Genomic DNA, 17,672 nt, shown 5'->3' with positions numbered 1-17,672 from the left:
ATGTTTGGACGATCATTACTTCTTATAACAGAAGCGGGGGGCTACTATGAGCAAACACAGCAAAATGCAGATGTGCCCCATTTCACCCTTCATCTCGGCAATCAATGGTTCGGATTTTAAAAGAATTCTTCAGGAAAAAGTCACACTTTTGGTCGGTGAAATTGCGAGATGCTATGTTCTAAACACAACTAAGAGAACTTAGGAATCCACAGAGAGAATGGAACTAGATTGTGGTGGGTATGGGCTTTTAGCGTTGGTTATATAATTATATTTATGGGTAGTTTGTGAGAAAGGTTACATAGAAACTTTTGGTATGCATTAAGATTCCTGGCGAATATAGGAAATTAAATTTGGCCCACGTCTTGGTTTGAGTTGATAAATTTTTTGAAGTCCTGTCGAAAGTGATTTTTGCAATTGTGCCTTCAAAAATTAAGTATTTATAATCACTTTTACTGTGCCATTAAATAACTATTGTGGGCAAAATAGTAATCGATCAAAAATCACCTACCAAGATGAACGTAGATAAGTGCTATTGTAACCTACTAAAATGAACCTAGATACTTTGGCTCGATTAAAACTGGAATATTGATTGTTCAGTAACGAATTGGAAATTTTCACATATGCGGATCGAAAAAACAAATACTCTACTAAATTTTCGTATCATGTCTCTGTTGCCTAGCACCAAACAAGGAGGTGAAAAAGTAGAGAGCTAGTCAAGTGAAAGAAGATTTCTAAATCTTGCATTGAGATGTTGAACTAGCATGACCTTCCTTCTACTGTTAATAAGGCGTTATATTTAGCCCATAAAATGTAAAATCTTCTGAAAAACAGAAAGAAAACCTAAAATCTCACAATTTGAACTCACAAAAGCAATCTGGCAAAGCAGACCCTCTACCCAGCACAAAATCATCTCTATGCACCTTCCAAAGGGCTTCTCTCAACTCGTTCCCTTGCAAACCCTGAGACGTGAATCCTGCAAAAGCCCTCCTGGTCAACAAAAGTGTCTTAAACAACCCCTTAAAAGCCCGCATTGCCGCAACCATTTTATCCATGTTCCCAAAGTACGTAGCAATATACGAATCGCTATTGATAGATACATAGTAATCCAGTGCAGCTTTTGTGTTCCCATGCATGCTTGCAAATTCCTCGCCACTAAGAAAGGTAGCTTTTGTGGAAATGTTTGTGTAGACAGAAGTTAACCCTTCCAGCTCCATAAGGCCATCACCAGCTGCCAAATAAATATTTGTGTTTGTTGGGATGGACAGAGATTGAAGGATGAAAGCAGTCTCTTTAGGAGTGAGGGGGCATTTTCCACAGTTACGCCAAACACGGGCGGATTCTCCTGTCCAGGGTTTTCGATCTCCCCGTGAAGCTTCTATGGCTTCCATGGAGGAAGAAGAAAGGCCAGAATACTCGCATTGACTGTAGGCCACCATGTCAGGTTCAAAACGAAGGTGAAGTGAGAGAAAGGGTTTTGGTATGGCTTGAAGGAGTTTGGAGCCTTTATTTTCCAAGGCTTTGGTAAGGCGTAACGCATTGTAACAAGTTTGACAAAGAGCAGCCTTTGCATGTAGAGGATATCTACAAGATTTAGAAGAAAGAGAGGCATTAGAAAGACCTCTAAAAACATAACCTTATTGTCATTATTTTACCATTTTGCTGAAAACAAAGAACACAACCATTATGGAACTAAAAGTGTACATATTAGCAGAACTGCTCACCAAAAAGAAACAGCAACTGCTATCGTAAATGGAAAAGAAGAATATGAAGACAACATGGAGCTAAACCAAATATAATCCAGAAAATGGAGTCTAGAGTCCCTCAAGTAATATCTATTCAACACTGCTATCTAAGCTTCAGATTATATAAAAAGACGTCCTCAAACATAAACAAAAGCAATTCCAAGAAAAAGACCTCCTGTTCAGCAAAAATACATGGAAAAGAAGAAGATGAAGACAACATGGGTACCTATCTCTCCTTTGGCTCATTGCTGGGGTGAGTGAAATATAATGATGCTTCAGTAGAGAAGGGAGGACACTTTCCGCATAATCAAATTGGCCTTTACGTTTGCTGCAATCCACTTGGACTGGTTCTTTCGATGCAATCTCTGCTGGCAATTCTTCGACAACTTTAACAAAGCCATTCATCTGTTGTATTAAGTAATCCACATCAAATACATCTGCAAAACCACTGAAGCAAAAACTCATGAATAAGCAGAATGTTGCACACAGAAGAAGGAAAATGGTACAAATCCCAATAGATTAGGGAACAGTTTTACACCTCTATTTTATGGCATTACAAGTGAGAATAAAGAAGAAACACCGGATCTTTCTTCAGTCAATTCTAAACACAGAACTTTTGTATCCTCAAGCTCCTATCACAAATTTAATGCATAGGCTCAACATTCAATTGGTAAGTTCTTCCTCTTTCTCATCGTCCTTAAGGAATTATAAGCTACCTCAGGCCATGGATCTTTTGTGGACAACATTAAAGGTCTCAGCAGTTCATTTAAGCTGCTTCATAAATGATTTTCAATCTGGCAGTAACGCTCTCCAATATTTTTCTGTCCTAAACTGATGTTAACCACATAAACAACAATGATCTCTTACCAAATGACTTACAGTGCCTATTTCTGCTTTTAGTTCACAAATGGAGTAATGGTTGATTCCCACTCTATCAAAGCGCCAGAGTTCTAAATTCACATAGGGTTTTTCTCCACACAAGGGAATTCTGGATCACAAACCCCGTCAAGCAAAAGGTCTGGTTGAAATTTGAATCAGGACTCAGTAAGTCAACAAGCTACTGAAAGATCTATGGCATGCCTCCACTCCCTATACTCATTTGTTGTTTAAGCCCTGAACAAAATAGATTCCACAAGATTTAATATTAATTCAGTTTCTAAGCCAACAGACTACTGTTTAACGGTAGCATTAGTTCATGCTTTTGCTTCCATAAAAAAGATATGGAAAACGGCATTGCAGTCAAGGAATTTATCCAATAATGCAACTATCAAAGTTAAGAAATAGTGAAGTGATACTGAGGTACCCATGTAAGGAATGGACAAGGGTAAGATCAGTTTCATAAGCATCGACTACCTTGATTCATTCCAGTATGCAGCCACTTCGAACTTTGGCAAAACAAGAGTTGCATTCAGCAAACGTGCTATGCCAACACCATCACAAAACTGCAGCCATCACAAACAACATCCAATAATACCGAATGCAGCTCAACATTTAGCACAAACAAACCAAAAAAGAAGAGGTCAAGGAGACTCAGATAGTACTTACATCCCTTCTCATTTGATTAAGCCCGCCATAGCAATCTAATTGAATGTACCCATTACTCTCTGCTGGCAGAGCTGTAGCATTTCAACAGAAATAACCAAATGCAATTGTCTGCATTGAATTTTTCAAAAAAATCAATTGCAAAGCTCTAAAAACTAACCCTAACTCAAATGTTATAACAAGTTCCTCAAATAACTCCAACCAGAACTACTTCAATGGAGAAAATTAGAACCTCTGAGTTGGGGTCAATGATACAAACAATTACAGTCCTGTTAGAATAGAGTTGAACTTAGTCCCACATTGGTTGCTTATGTTATGTAACTAGTCGCCACATAATATAAATAAAGCTCACATGTGTTAGGGTTAGTTAACACCCTATACACTTTTCCTTTCTTTCTCTCACAACATGGTATCAGAGCGGGATCTTAATCTTAATCCTAAACCACCACAACAATCCTAAACCACCCTAGCCTTTGTACATAATCCCTACAATCCTAGCCTAAACCCTAGTCTCTGTACATAAAATCACAATCCTAATCCTAGCCTCTGCCTTAACCCTAACCCTAATCATTAGTTCACAGGTACTGTTCATCATCGTACTGTTCACCGATTACTGTTCATTGTCGGCACTGTTCACCGATACTGTTCATCATCGGCTCTGTTCACTGCCGTTACTGTTCATCGCGCACTGTTCATCGCGCACTGTTCATCATGTTGGGTATTGTTCCGTTACTCTTATGCACTGATTGTTCTGGTAATTTTGGATTTTTTGGTCAATCTACAGTTTATCCTCTCCAATAGATGGTAGTTTGGGTATGTTGAAGTCTGATTTCAATTGTTAGATTGTGTTGAGTTATTTGGTCTATGTTGGCATATGAGCTCTTGGTTGTTGCTTGATATTGGGATTATGTTGTTCGGTGGCTACTTTGGTTTTGTTGGATGCATGCGGTGTCGTGCCCTTGGTCGTTAGCCGGTCAATCAGCCGGTCAATCAGTTCCTTATTTCTTGTTTATTGGCCGTTTGTTAGTGGAGTATTTGGTTGATTGATCTATCGGTAGTTGACTAGTTGCCTCTCATTGTACGGTGATATGTTTGCAATGAAATCTGGTTCTGATTTTACTTCCGCTGATTCTGGTGATTTTGGTTCTTCATTTAGCCGTGATTATGGGTACAGTGGTCGTTTTGACCGCGTTTCTGGTGGTCATGGTTTTGGTCGTTGTGGATTTAGTCGTACAGGTCACATGTCAATGAGAGGTGGCCATAGTCGAGGCCATGGTTATAGACTTTGTACTTATTGTGGGGGAACTAATCATACGGTGGACCACTGCTATGACCTACATGGTTTTTCTCAGGCTCATCGGGTTACTTCTCCCAAGGATATTAGGCAGGCTGCACGCTCCACTGCTATAGTGACTATTTCTATGGAGGAGTACCAACGCCTTGTGTCACTTCAGACAAGTTCCTCCATTTCTACGCTATCTCAGACAGGTTCTTCTAGTGCTTGTATTGCAACTTCTCATTTTTCTGTTCCTTGGGTTATTGATTCTGGTGCATCTGATCATATGACTGGTAATTCTACTATTCTTTCTGGCCATCAGTCTATTGATAAACCATCTCGTGTTACCTTAGCAGATGGTTCTACCACTGATATTACTGGTTTGGGTTCGGTTTCTGTTACTTCTTCTTTGACTTTGGATTCAGTATTGCACGTTCCTCGTTTTCCATTAAATCTTATGTCTGTTAGTAAACTTACTAAATCTTTAAATTGCTCTGTCACATTTCTTCCTCATGGTTGTGTGTTTCAGGATCTCAAGACGGGGCGAAAAATTGGTGGTGGTACTGAGCGTGGTGGTTTATATTACTTTACTGACAATGTTCACCCTAGTTCTGTTGCCTTTCAGTCTTCTGTGTCACCCTATCAACATCATTGTCGACTTGGTCATCCATCCCTTCAGAATCTTAAACGGCTGGTACCTTCATGTAGCCGTGTTGATGCTTTGCCTTGTGAAGTCTGTGAGTTTAGTAAACATCATAGAGTGTCTTTTTATCCTAGGGTTGAGAGTCGCGTAACCCGTCCTTTTCACTTAGTTCATTCTGATATTTGGGGTCCAATGCGTGTTCCTAATGTTTTTGGCTTTCAGTATTATGCTATTTTTGTCGATGATTATTCTCGTGTTACGTATCTTTATCTCATGAAAGAGCGGTCAGAGTTGTCTTCTATCTTTAAGTCATTTTATATGGAAATCAAAACTCAATTTGATACTTGCATTCGTATATTTCGTTCTGACAATGCAGGTGAATATTTTCATAATTCTCTTTCTAAGTTTTTTGATGACCATGGTATAATTCACCAATCTTCTTGCGCTCGAACTCCACAACAAAATGGAGTTGCCGAACGCAAGATTAGGCATTTATCAGAGGTTATGCGTGCTCTATTATTTCAAATGCAAGTTCCTAAGTCTTACTGGAGTTACGTTGTTCTTACAGCATGTTACTTGATCAATCGTATGCCATCTAGCGTTCTAGGTGGTCAGATACCCCATACCGTTTTATTTCCTGGTCGCCCTCTCCACTCATTACCCTTACGAGTGTTCGGGTGCACCTGTTATGTTCATGCTCTGGATCCTGACCGGGACAAACTTGATCCACGGTCAATTCGGTGTATTTTTCTGGGGTACTCACGCACTCAGAAAGGGTACAAGTGTTACTCACCATCTCTTCGTCGTCATTTTGTTTGTGCTGATGTCACATTTAATGAGTCAATGCCCTTTTACTCGGGTCACAGTATTCCAGTTGACCTTCCTGAGTCTGAGTCTGTGTTTCCTATTTGTGTACCATCTGGTCCTCCCTTGCAGGTGTATGTTCGTCGGCAACAAGTATTAACAGCCCCACAAGTACCAGCCACCACGCCTCCTCCGTCCCAAGATCCGGTTGCACCTCCACCTCCACCTCCACCTCCACCTCCGCCTCCGCCATCACCTAGTCTTCCTATAGCTCTTCGCAAAGGTATTCGGTCTTGCACATCTCATCCTATTGTTCGGTTTGTTTCCTATGATCATCTGTCTCCGTCCCTTCGTGCTTTTACTACTTCTATTTCGTCCATTTTTGTTCCTAACACTGTTCAGGAGGCCTTATCTGTTTCTGAGTGGCGGACAGCTATGGAGGCTGAGATGTCTGCTCTTCATGACAATGGCACTTGGGAGTTGGTTTCTCTTCCACCAGGAAAGTCTACTGTTGGATGTCGATGGGTATTTACCGTCAAGTATAATCCAGATGGCACAGTAGAACGGTACAAGGCCCGTCTTGTGGCCAAAGGCTATACCCAGACGTATGGCGTTGATTATGCTGAGACTTTCTCTCCGGTGGCCAAGATTAACTCTGTTCGCATTCTTATTTCTATGGCTGCCAATCTTGGTTGGCCCTTGTTTCAGTTGGACGTTAAGAATGCATTTCTACATGGTGACCTGCTCGAGGAGGTTCTCAGGTGTGTCGCCTTCGCAAAGCCCTCTATGGTCTTAAGCAGTCCCCTCGAGCTTGGTTTGGCAGGTTTAGTGATGCTGTGTTGCAGTTTGGTATGCGTCGCTCTCATTCTGATCATTCTGTCTTCTCTATTCAGTCAGATCGGGGAAGAGTAGTGTTGATTGTGTATGTGGATGATATCATTATTACTGGGGATGATCAGAAAGGTATTGATGAGCTGAAACAGTTCTTACAGCGTCAGTTTCACACCAAAGATTTAGGTAAGCTACGATATTTCTTGGGTATTGAGGTAGCAAGATCCAAGGAAGGGATCAGTTTATCTCAAAGAAAGTATACGCTAGATATTCTAGAGGAGACTGGTTTATTGGGAGCAAAGCCTGCGGAGACTCCTATGGATCCAAACGTCAAATTGTGTGTTGATCAGGGGGAGATATTTCCTCATCCAGACCGTTATCGTCGCTTGGTAGGCAAGCTGAATTATCTCACCAATACACGGCCTGATATCTCATTTGCTGTCAGTATGGTAAGTCAGTTCATGTCAGCTCCTCGTTTTCCACATTGGGAAGCTTGTCTTCGTATTGTGAAGTATCTCAAGGCTCATCCTGGACGTGGCTTGTTTTATCGTTCAAATGGTCATTTGCGTGTCGAAGCCTTTACCGACGCTGATTGGGCAGGATCACCATCTGATAGACGGTCCACAACTGGGTACTGTACTTTTGTTGGTGGAAATTTAGTTACCTGGAAGAGCAAGAAACAAACTGTGGTTGCTCGTTCCAGTGCTGAAGCAGAGTATCGTGCCATGGCTCATACTACATGCGAGATTGTATGGTTGAGAGCTTTGCTCGAGGAGTTGGGGCTTAGTGTACAGTTACCTATTCCTATGTATTGTGATAATCAGGCAGCAATACATATCGCTTCGAATCCGGTATTTCATGAGAGAACCAAACACATCGAGGTAGATTGTCATATTGTTCGGGAGAAGATAGATAGTGGCTTGTTGGCTACCCCTTTCGTGTCTACAGGAGCTCAGTTGGCAGATATCTTCACCAAGTCTCTAGTTAAACCACGTTTAGAGTTGTTACGTAACAAGCTGGGATTTTGTGATATTTATTCTCCAGCTTGAGGAGGAGTGTTAGAATAGAGTTGAACTTAGTCCCACATTGGTTGCTTATGTTATGTAACTAGTCGCCACATAATATAAATAAAGCTCACATGTGTTAGGGTTAGTTAACACCCTATACACTTTTCCTTTCTTTCTCTCACAACAAGTCCCACAGATAACCAATTACTCAAGCTATCCTAGAAAATAACAAAATGGTAACAAACTAACACCCTTCTACTTAGTGTTTTCAAATCGGAATACCCATAGCTATCCTTAACTAATTCTTTACGTAGTTGTTGATATCTATTTATTTTAGCGTATGGAATGCTATGGGTGGAAAGTGTTGGTTTTTTCTAGCGGAATGCTATTGAGCTTGATGTTTTTCTCTATTTAATTTTTGCTAAAAGTATATACTATTTGTGTGTCACACACTTCTCTTTTCTCTAATTTTGAGTTCAGGTTCTAAAATCTTACATCCAAAGCTGAAGCTTTTGAGCAATTTAGTGGAGTAGATCCAATCGAAATTGTTTGCCGTTTTGCCCAATCACAGGTCTATATTTCTTTATCAGCATTTGTGGAGATCAATCCTGGTTTTTTGTGGCTTCTCAGATCTTTATTTCTCTATAGAATGGATGAAGAAGTTTTGGTTGATTTTAGTACGAACTGAACCAAGAATGACACTCGCTAAAGTCTACTAGGGCTATTTAAGAACATGGAAATTGGCTTGCACGTGAATGAAAGGCATCCTTATCCTTAGTTGTGGATTCATAGATTTTCTACGATTGTTGATAGCCTCAAAAGTAAGCAAGACTTATATTGGCTGCGAATGGTCCATATTTTTCTCAACTTTGATCGTAAAAGCATTTGCCGTTAGGCCGTTATATTAGTTGTTTGTCTTTTCTAATGGAGGTCCAAGTTAGATAGTATGTTCATTCTTCAATATGAGTTGTACTTGAACCAGTTGAAGTGAATGAGCTTAAATTGTGTAAACATGATTCAAATCTCCCATACTTTCTCTAGCCCATTTGCAGAATGGAAAACAAGAGTTTTGGTTCTCGAGAGTTTTCAATTAAAGCTCAGTCTTGCCCTTTTTATGATTCTTTTCACTTCTTGGATTTCACATTCATGAGATAAAAAAGATAAAAAAAGAAAAAAGTCTTGCATTACCATGATCTTTGAATAATGTTTTGATTTTTCTTCTTTCATTTTTGTTTTCTAGGCGTGAATCTGAATTTGAAGATCATCAAAGCCTCTGTCTTTGTTTTCTAGGTGTGAATTTTAACTTGAAGATTATTAGAGCCTCAGTGGAGTTGTCTCAAATTAGACCCTTTTTTCCTTCTCAATTGATTACTTCCATCCAAATTGTATACTTACAGCTTTTGCAGTTATGCTAATTAGTGTTTGGGCCATAGTTAGTCCAACAATAGATGCGGACGTATTAGGAGTTGATTTCCTGAGTTTCTTATTGAGATTTTGCCTCTTGATTATGCTGATGTTGAGTTGGGCTCCTAGTTATGAATTTGTATAGTAATTTGTTTTGGTTATATGCCGTTATTGTTACTCTAATTAGCACACAGGTCATGGTTCTGTTCCTACACAAAAGTACTTCACATCAGGAGTTTGATGCTAGCATTAGGGCATTGGTGCATTATAAGTTTATAACCATGACCGTGTGAAAAGGGGTTTCAACATTGAGTCTCTCATAAACAACCTGAGGCGAGTGGGGAAAATGGAGATTTGGTGGCTCTCTCTCGATCGTCTCCTCCCTCCTTCTATCCTCTGATTTAATCGTGTTGTCTTTTCTGGTTAGTTTCTGTTTTTTTTTTCATGGATCTGTTATGAGATTTTCCTGTTCTTAATTCTGGAAATGGTTCAAATAGCTCTAAGATTCGCTTTGCTTTGAACTTAGGGTTCTCGCCAACTTTGCTGAAACATGTTAATCTAGTTTCTAATTCTGAGAATTCTGGGATTATTCATGGATCTAAGGATGTGATTCATCAAGATAAGATGCCGTGTGCTAGTGTTGGTCCTAATTCTTCACACAAGGTGAATTTCTTTGACGTCTTGGAAGCTGTTACTGTCTCAAACAATGATCATTTTGAGATTCAGGAGGGAGATACTCCTACGGTTAGACAGGTTAAAGGTCTATCACAAGAGGTTACTGCGCTCCGTAAGGAATTAGAATCTAAGAACAGTCTGATTGAATCTTTGAAGGTACCGGAGAAAGCTCCAGAGGTTGAATTGGATTCTGGTTCATCGTGGAAAGATAAGGTCTCTCCTCCTGGAGAGACTCATGCTAGGATGAATTTGCGCTACTTTCCTCCCGATGTAGATGGGGAGAAAGTTAGGGTTTCTTATCCTAAGCATGTTGAGATCCTGGGTTCTGTTAAATGGAAAAATTGCATAGTTGGACATTTTGTTGATAAAAAACTTGCATTCCTGGTAGTTCAGTCAATTGCTGTCAATGCCTGGGGTAAATTGGTCTTAAGACTGTTCTATCGAATAAAAAGGGTTTCTTCTTTTTCTGTTTGGTGAGGAAGGTGCTTACAGACATTTATCTGAATTTGGGGCTTGGCATTTTGCAGGACGACTGATGGTTTTACAAGAGTGGCATGCTGATATGGATTATGAGAAGGAAGGGCTGAGTAGATTGCCTTTATGGATTCAACTTCATAATGTTCCCCTCCAGTATTGGAATGAGGAGGGTTTGAGCAATATTGCGAGTGCTGTTGGGAAGCCATTGTATGCGGATGAGATGATGGAATCCACAAGCAGAATCAGCTATGTTAAAATTTGTGTGGAGGTTGATGTTACGTCTACTTTGCCTCATTGTGTTGAGGTACTCACAGCTTCTGGGAAAGTGGTTACTGATCGAATCAAGTACCCATGGAGACCAACTAAATGTGCTTCTTGTAGAGTGTTTGGTCACAATGAATGTAATAAGAATAAGGTGGGTGTGATTGAATCTGACAAGCTTACTGTGATAGCTTCTGCTGTTGCTCCTACTAAGGTTTGGGTTGTGAAAGGAAGCAAGGGTGATTGTGCTGCTGGCCTTGTCTCTTCTGTGTTGCCTTCTCAGACTACTCCAGATCATATGAGGATTGCTCAGAAGTCTCCAGTTCATGTAGAAGTTTTGCCTTGTGTTAATCAGTTTTCAGCTTTGCCGGAAGAGGGGGTTAGGTCTTCCATTGTGGTTGAGTTGCCTATTGGTAGGAGTGAGGTTGATGTTATTTAGGCCTCTGAGTTTGAGGAGGATATTCCAGAATCTAGTTAGTCTACTGAACAGGATAATGGGGTTGCTTATCTTCCTACTGAGTTGGATAAGGGTTTATCAGACCCTGATGCTGTCTTTCAGGCTCTAATTTCTTTGGAAAATGGGAGCAATATGAAGACTGGAGGAGGGAAGAACCCTGGGGTTGCTAAGAAGAGGAAGAAACTAAAGAAAAGATGGTGAAATTTGCCTCTTAGAATATTAGGGGTTTAAATAACCCTATTAAGCAGGTTGAGATTAGGAAATACAAGGAAAAGAAGCCAAAGGATGTTGCTGAAAATAAGCTTAAATCTCTCCGCATTCTCACCAAGAAGTGTTTCCAAGCCGAGAGTATGGAACTGGGAGTTATATATGCCATGGTGGTAAAAGAAGTATCAGAATCAGCTGCTGCAAGCCTGCAACAGCCTCTGAATTACCATCAGAAGTGGCTGAGTTGCTGTCCCATTTTTCTGATGTTGCACCTAAAGAGCTCCCAAATGAATTACCTCCCATGCACAATGTCCAGCATGCAATAGATCTCATTCCGGGTTCACAATTACCTAATCTTCCGGCCTATCGCATGAATCCAAGTGAACACACAGAGCTTAAAAGGCAGGTAGATGAGGTTCTGTCCAAGGGGTTTATTCATGAGAGTTTAAGCCCTTGTGCTGTTCCCGCTTTGCTCATGCCAAAGAAAGATGGCAGTTGGCGCATGTGCGTAGATAGCCGTGCTTGTTTGCTATAAACAAGATTACAATCAAGTACGGGTTCCCTATCCCAAGGCTTGATGATATGTTGGACATGCTGGCTGGTTCTTGTATATTCTCAAAGATTGATTTGAAAAGTGGCCACCATCAACTACGCATAAGGCCAGGAGATGAATGGAAGACAGCTTTCAAGACCAAGGATGGCCTCTATGAATGGCTAGTCATGCCATTTGGTCTTACAAATACCCCAAGTACATTCATGCGCTCTATGACGCAGGTATTACAGCCTTTCATTGGTCACTTCCTGGTTGTTTATTTCGATGATATTCTACTACTCCTTCCGTCCCATTTTCATTGTCTATTTTTGAATTGCGTGCCATTTTTAAATTGTTTATATCGTTCAATCTATAATGTTTTTCATAACTTTGAAAACTTCGTATTATAGAACTAATCGAGATCTATCAAACAAGATCCATATTGCATATTTTTCAAGATCCACACTAAAAGATATCGGCAAAAGACATAAAAGAGAAACAGAATAATGGACAATGAAAATGGGACGGAGGGAGTATATAGCAAGACCAAGGAGGAACATATCTTTCATCTTCAACAAGTTTTGAGGCTTCTCCGTCAAGAGAAACTCTATGTGAACTTAAAGAAGTGTTCTTTCATGAGTCCAAGGGTTGTATTTTTGGGCTTCATTGTGTCCTCTAAAGGTGTGGAGGTCGACCCAAGTAAAGTGAAAGCTATTCTAGAGTGGCCAACTCCCAACTCCTTGCATGAAGTACGCAGTTTTCATGGGTTGGCGACTTTTTATCGTCGATTTATTAGGAATTTCAGCACGGTCATGGCACCTATAACTAACTTTATGAAAGGAGGACAGTTCCTTTGGACCAAGGCAGCAACAAAAGCTTTCAAAGACAAAGAAAATGATGTCTGAGGCTCCTGTTCTATGCCTTCCTGACTTCTCAAAGGTATTTGAAGTGGCATGCGATGCATCACATGTTGGGATTGGAGGTTTGCTTAGTCAAGAAGGGCACTCGGTTGCTTATTTTAGAGAAAAACTCAATGAAGCCAAACAATAGTATTCCACCTATGACAAAGAATTTTATACAGTGATTCAAGCACTTCGCCATTGGCAACACTATGTTCTTTTTAAGGAGTTTGTGTTGTTTTCCGACCATGAAGCACTCAAGTACATCAACTCCCAAAAGAAGCTGAATCATTGACATGGTAAATGGGTTTCATTTCTGCAGGAATATTCTTTTGTTATCAAATATAAGGCTGGTTTAGAGAATAAGGTTGCTGATGCCCTTAGCCGAGTGGTGTATGTTCTCTCTTCCATGGCTATACAAGTGGTGGGTTTTGATTTGCTCAAGAGAGACTATCCTTCTTGTAAGGATTTCAGCTCTATAAATGCTCCGTTGCTGGCTGGACAGCAGGGAGGATATGGTGATTTTTCTTTGCATGATGGTTTCCTCTTCAAGGGAACTCGACTTTGCTTACCCAACACATCACTCCGTGAAGAAATGATTTGGGAATTGCATTCCGGAGGGGCAGCAGGTCATTTTGGAAGAGATAAGACAATAGCAATGGCTGAAGATAGCTTTTATTGGCCAAAGCTGAAGCGAAAAGATGTGGGCAGGGTTGTTTCGCAATGCCGTACTTACCAACTTTCAAAGGGAAGAAAGAAGAATACAGGTTTATACACTCCGCTACCTGTGCCCCACGAGCCTTGGCAGGATTTAAGTATGGATTTTATCCTTGGATTACTAAAAACCCTTCGGGAACATGACCCTATCTTTGTGGTTGTGGATCGCTTCTCCAAAATGGCACACTTCATTCCTTGTTCAAAGACATCGGATGCTGTCCACATTGCTAAGCTCTTCTTTCAAGCAGTGTTAGACTTCATGGATTGCCAAAGACCATGGTCTCTGACTGTGATTCGAAGTTTGTGAGCTACTTGTGGCGAACACTATGGAAGTTGCTGAATACAAAGCTGAAATTTTCTTCGTCTTTTCATCCGCAAACTGATGGTCAAACGGAGGTTGTTAACCACAGTTTGGGTAATCTACTCCGCTGCCTTGTGGGTGATCATGTTGGCAGCTGGGATCAGGTGCTTCCCATGGCTGAATTTGCATACAACACCTCTGTAAATAGATCTACAGGTCGCAGCCGTTTCGAAATTGTCACAGGTTTGCTTCCTAGGAAACCAATAGATTTGGTTCCTCTACCTATTCAAGCTCGCCCAAGTGCTGAAGCTGAAGCTGAAGCTTTTAGTCAACACATCCGTGATATCCACGATGATGTGCGACGAAAGATTGCCATCAGCAATGAGAGCTACAAACAATATGCTGATTTGCGGCAGAGGTTTGCTGAATTTGATGAAGGTGACATGGTTATGGTTCGAGTCAAACCAGAACGATATCCTAAAGGGGTTTATAAGAAACTTCATTCAAAGAGTGCTGGTCCATTTAAAGTTCTCAAGAAAATTAGCTCTAATGCCTATGTGCTAGAATTACCTGATGATATGGGCATAAGTAACGTGTTCAATATTGAAGATCTGACTCGATATTCTGGGCATGCTGAGGATAGTGACCGGGCTGACCCGGTGGCATCTCTCCCGGCATCCAAACGTTTCAAGGATGAAATCGAAGATGTGGTTGATCATCAAATTGTTCCACTCGACATGGAGGTTATCAAAAGTATCTCATTAAGTAGAAGGGGCGTTCACTTTCAGATTGTACTTGGATTACCAATGAGGAATTTCACCGCCTCAACTCGGACCTTCATGAAAGGTTCCATGCTTTTAACTCGTCGGGGTCGAGTTCTCTCAAGCAGGGGAGAGTGGATGGAAAATGGCAGCACCTGATAAAAGGTTATAAAAGACGTGGATTGGATGGTTCTAAGGCCCAAGCCTTAATTTGGCATATGCTGGATGATGTGGGGCCTACTTGGGATATTTACTAAGACATTGACTAGAACATTAAAGGCTATGACTTTTCATGAGCCTTGTGTCTTTTCATTTAGAGAAGTTTGACCACATATTTAATGTATTCAACCATTATGTAACACATTCATCCTATCCAACCATCTAGGGAATAGGAATAGTCAGTGTTCTAAAAGTCGGCCGCCTAGGCCGACTACTCCCCGCTTAGGCGCTAGGCAGTGGTCCAACACCTAGATTAAGCAGCCAACTAGTTGGTGCCTAGTCCCCGCCTGGGCGATTAGGCGGTCGACTAATCAGCACCTAGGCGCTAGGCGGCCCTTTTTCATCCGACTAGCGCCTAGCGACTTTTAGAACATTGAGAATAGTTATCTACATTCACACATTCATTCTACCTAGACGTATTGGGAATAGAGGTAGTTATTTGCATTCAAGTGTTATGGAGTCTATATAAGTCATGTAATCTCAAGAGCTTGAATTATGATTGAATGAATGAAAAATTAGCTTTAAGCTTTTATGATTGTGTGATGCTAAAGAGGCCTTAAGTGTGATCCTTCGGTAACCTAGGTGTGAGGCCTAGATCTATCCTTCTCTAACTCTTCTCTCCTTACAAAAGTACTGTTCACATCTACTGTTCACAGCCCCAAAACAGCCATTTTTCTTGTGTTTGATCATACTTAACCCTATTCCAAATCTGTCCTACATCACCATGGGGTCCCCTCTACAAGCTGCTAGATGCAAGATCTATTTCTATCCTTGGGCGAGCTATTTTGGCAAAGGTTAGTTCTGTTGTCTTCAATGGTGAATGGCACTGGCCTCGTCAAGGAATAATTTGATTCAACGTATCCAAAATGCTATTCCTCCTACCTTACTGCCTCAAGCTGATTAAGAGGATGAAGTTGTTTGGACAGTTTCTCCAACTGGGCAGTATGTCACAAAACATACTTGGGAAGCTGTTAGGCATCATGGTATGAAGGTTTAATGGGCTCCCCTTGTCTGGTTCTCCAAGAATGTCCCTGAGTGGGCATTTATTTTATGGTTGACTCGCTTAAAAAGACTTTCTACAAAAGATAGGCTTCGTAAATGGGGAATGGATGTGGATCCAAAATGTACGCTGTGTTCTCTCTCTAATGAAACCCTACAAGATCTGTTTTTGATTGTTCCTATTCTAGAGCTATATGGGAACAAGTTCTGACTAGATTCTCGATGCATAGAGGTGCTAGTTCTTGGGATGTAGGGCTCAATTGGGCTATTAGGAATTGCAGGGGAAAAAGGTTCAACGCTTTGTTGTTTAGATTAGCTTTGGCTGCTAGAGTTTACCACATTTCGATAGAAAGGAATACCAGGATCTTTGGTGGGAAAGCCAACTGTGCTGCTGCAGTTCTTTCCAATCTTGTAGATAACACCACATTAAGGACTTGCTCATGGAGAAATATTGCCAATACGATCGAGAATCAAAGACTTTTGGGCCTTTGGAATATTCCGAACAGAGTTTTTGGGACTTCTAATCCCTAAGTTTTGATTGGTTACATGTAGATTGTAATAGGATTTCAGTTGTATAGCTTCTGAACATTGTAGGTTGATACCCTTTGTTGTTTTGGTTGGTCGGTCGGTTATAATATGCGCAGTTTGGTTTTCTTATTCATGATAGTAGTGGTATTATTTGACTTAATAGTTTGGATTGCGCGGTTTTGACACAAGCCATGGTTTAGTCTTTTTTATGGTAATTTTTTAACTTGGCTCCTATAAATGTAACATGGAATTGTTTAGAATTTTAAGTGTCTTGTTATAGTTGAATTTGGATCCTATCAATGCAACTTCGTATTTATTGATTTGGACCGTTGTTGGTAGTGCCGTAGGCAAGGGCAATTCGCTAGTAAGACATAAAAATAAAAACCAAATGGCTTGGCCTGGCGTTCAAAGCCTCTCAGATGCGATCAACTCCTTTGGGCTAGTTTATACGAGGACTTATTCCCTGGATTTAATTGGGCCCCGCTAGAGGACTGTGGGATTGGTCCCAAGAATAGTCGAGTTACATGTAAACTAACCCGAACACTTGAATTATAAATAATAATAAAAAAAACCAATACAGAGTTACACGAACCAGTTAAATGTCCATCAAGCCACCATTTGCAAGGCCGCCACTCCATAATTCTTCGAACACTCCATATATCCTTTTTCCCGGACCTGAAAAAAGGAGTAAAATCTCAGTCTTCGCATAAAACTTCAACTGTTTCTGTTATAATTTTCCCTCTTCTTCTCAATAACCATTACAGGTGATAAACGAGCCGAGCAAAGCCGAGTAATTAGTTGTTCGAGCTTGGCTTGAAAATTAAACGAACTTCAAAACATGTTCAAACTTAACTTGTTTACGAAACCAGCAGATCTCGAGCATGTTCGAGCTGGTTTGAAAGCATAATTGCTTCAAAAAAAAAAAAGTTTCAAGTTTAGTTTGTTTATGTAAAAAATCGATCTTGAACGAGCTTTTAACGAATAAACACCGGCTCGAACCGGAGTACGGATTCGAGCCGACTAGTTTGGTTCATTTATCTCGTAACAAAACAAATACTCCAGTATTTACCGCATTAACAAAGAAAACAGAGCATACGTACATTGGAGATGAAACGGAAAGCGATGGTTCGGAGAACGGAGAAGAGGGAGAGAACCAGATTACGGCGAGGATAGAGAGAGGGAAGAGCGAGATGATGAAAAGCAAGGGTTTTTTCGCACCCATGACGAGGAGCAGGAGCAGGAACCAGGTCCGTTGCCAGAAAGGGATGTTCGGATCGGGTTCTATGCATACTATGCGGGTCGGATCCGGAATTGGAGTGTGATTGGGTGATGACGATGGAGAATTGGAAGAAGTGGGTTTTCTACGGGAGTCTGAGGATCCGAATATGTC

The 17,672-nt window shown here is 40.8% G+C and overlaps 1 protein-coding gene across 3 annotated transcripts; it reads right to left on the bottom strand.

Moving 5' to 3' along the window:
* Positions 1–624: 624 nt before the first annotated feature.
* On the bottom strand, positions 625–17,672 carry LOC131333286 (O-fucosyltransferase 13-like). 3 transcript variants are annotated; one of them, XM_058367746.1, is made up of 6 exons: positions 17,383–17,672; positions 16,875–16,957; positions 3,288–3,358; positions 3,096–3,184; positions 1,969–2,190; positions 625–1,581 (listed from the first exon to the last, which is right to left on the bottom strand). In XM_058367746.1, exons 1-6 carry the CDS (start codon positions 17,502–17,504, stop codon positions 849–851), a joined length of 1,320 nt encoding a protein of 439 aa, XP_058223729.1. In that variant the 5' UTR covers positions 17,505–17,672; the 3' UTR covers positions 625–848. The 3 variants fall into 3 exon arrangements, with proteins under 3 accessions (XP_058223729.1, XP_058223735.1, XP_058223743.1); XM_058367752.1 differs by having other exon boundaries at positions 3,288–3,395; positions 17,383–17,441; XM_058367760.1 differs by lacking the exon at positions 17,383–17,672 and having other exon boundaries at positions 3,288–3,395; positions 16,869–16,961.

This window comes from Rhododendron vialii, chromosome 1a (genome assembly GCF_030253575.1).
Source record: "Rhododendron vialii isolate Sample 1 chromosome 1a, ASM3025357v1".
Classification (NCBI taxonomy): Eukaryota; Viridiplantae; Streptophyta; class Magnoliopsida; order Ericales; family Ericaceae; genus Rhododendron; species Rhododendron vialii.
This window is presented reverse-complemented; position numbering and strand designations above follow the sequence as displayed.

Bases quoted from the DNA above. Each gene is read 5' to 3' on its own strand.
- LOC131333286 (XM_058367746.1), bottom strand. From the start codon at position 17,504: ATGGGTGCGAAAAAACCCTTGCTTTTCATCATCTCGCTCTTCCCTCTC. The intron at 3,359-16,874 runs GTTCGTGTAACT...GAAATGCTACAG, and splicing joins GCTTGATGGACATTTAACTG to CTCTGCCAGCAGAGAGTAAT. The intron at 3,185-3,287 runs GTAAGTACTATC...TGATGGCTGCAG, and splicing joins TTAATCAAATGAGAAGGGAT to TTTTGTGATGGTGTTGGCAT.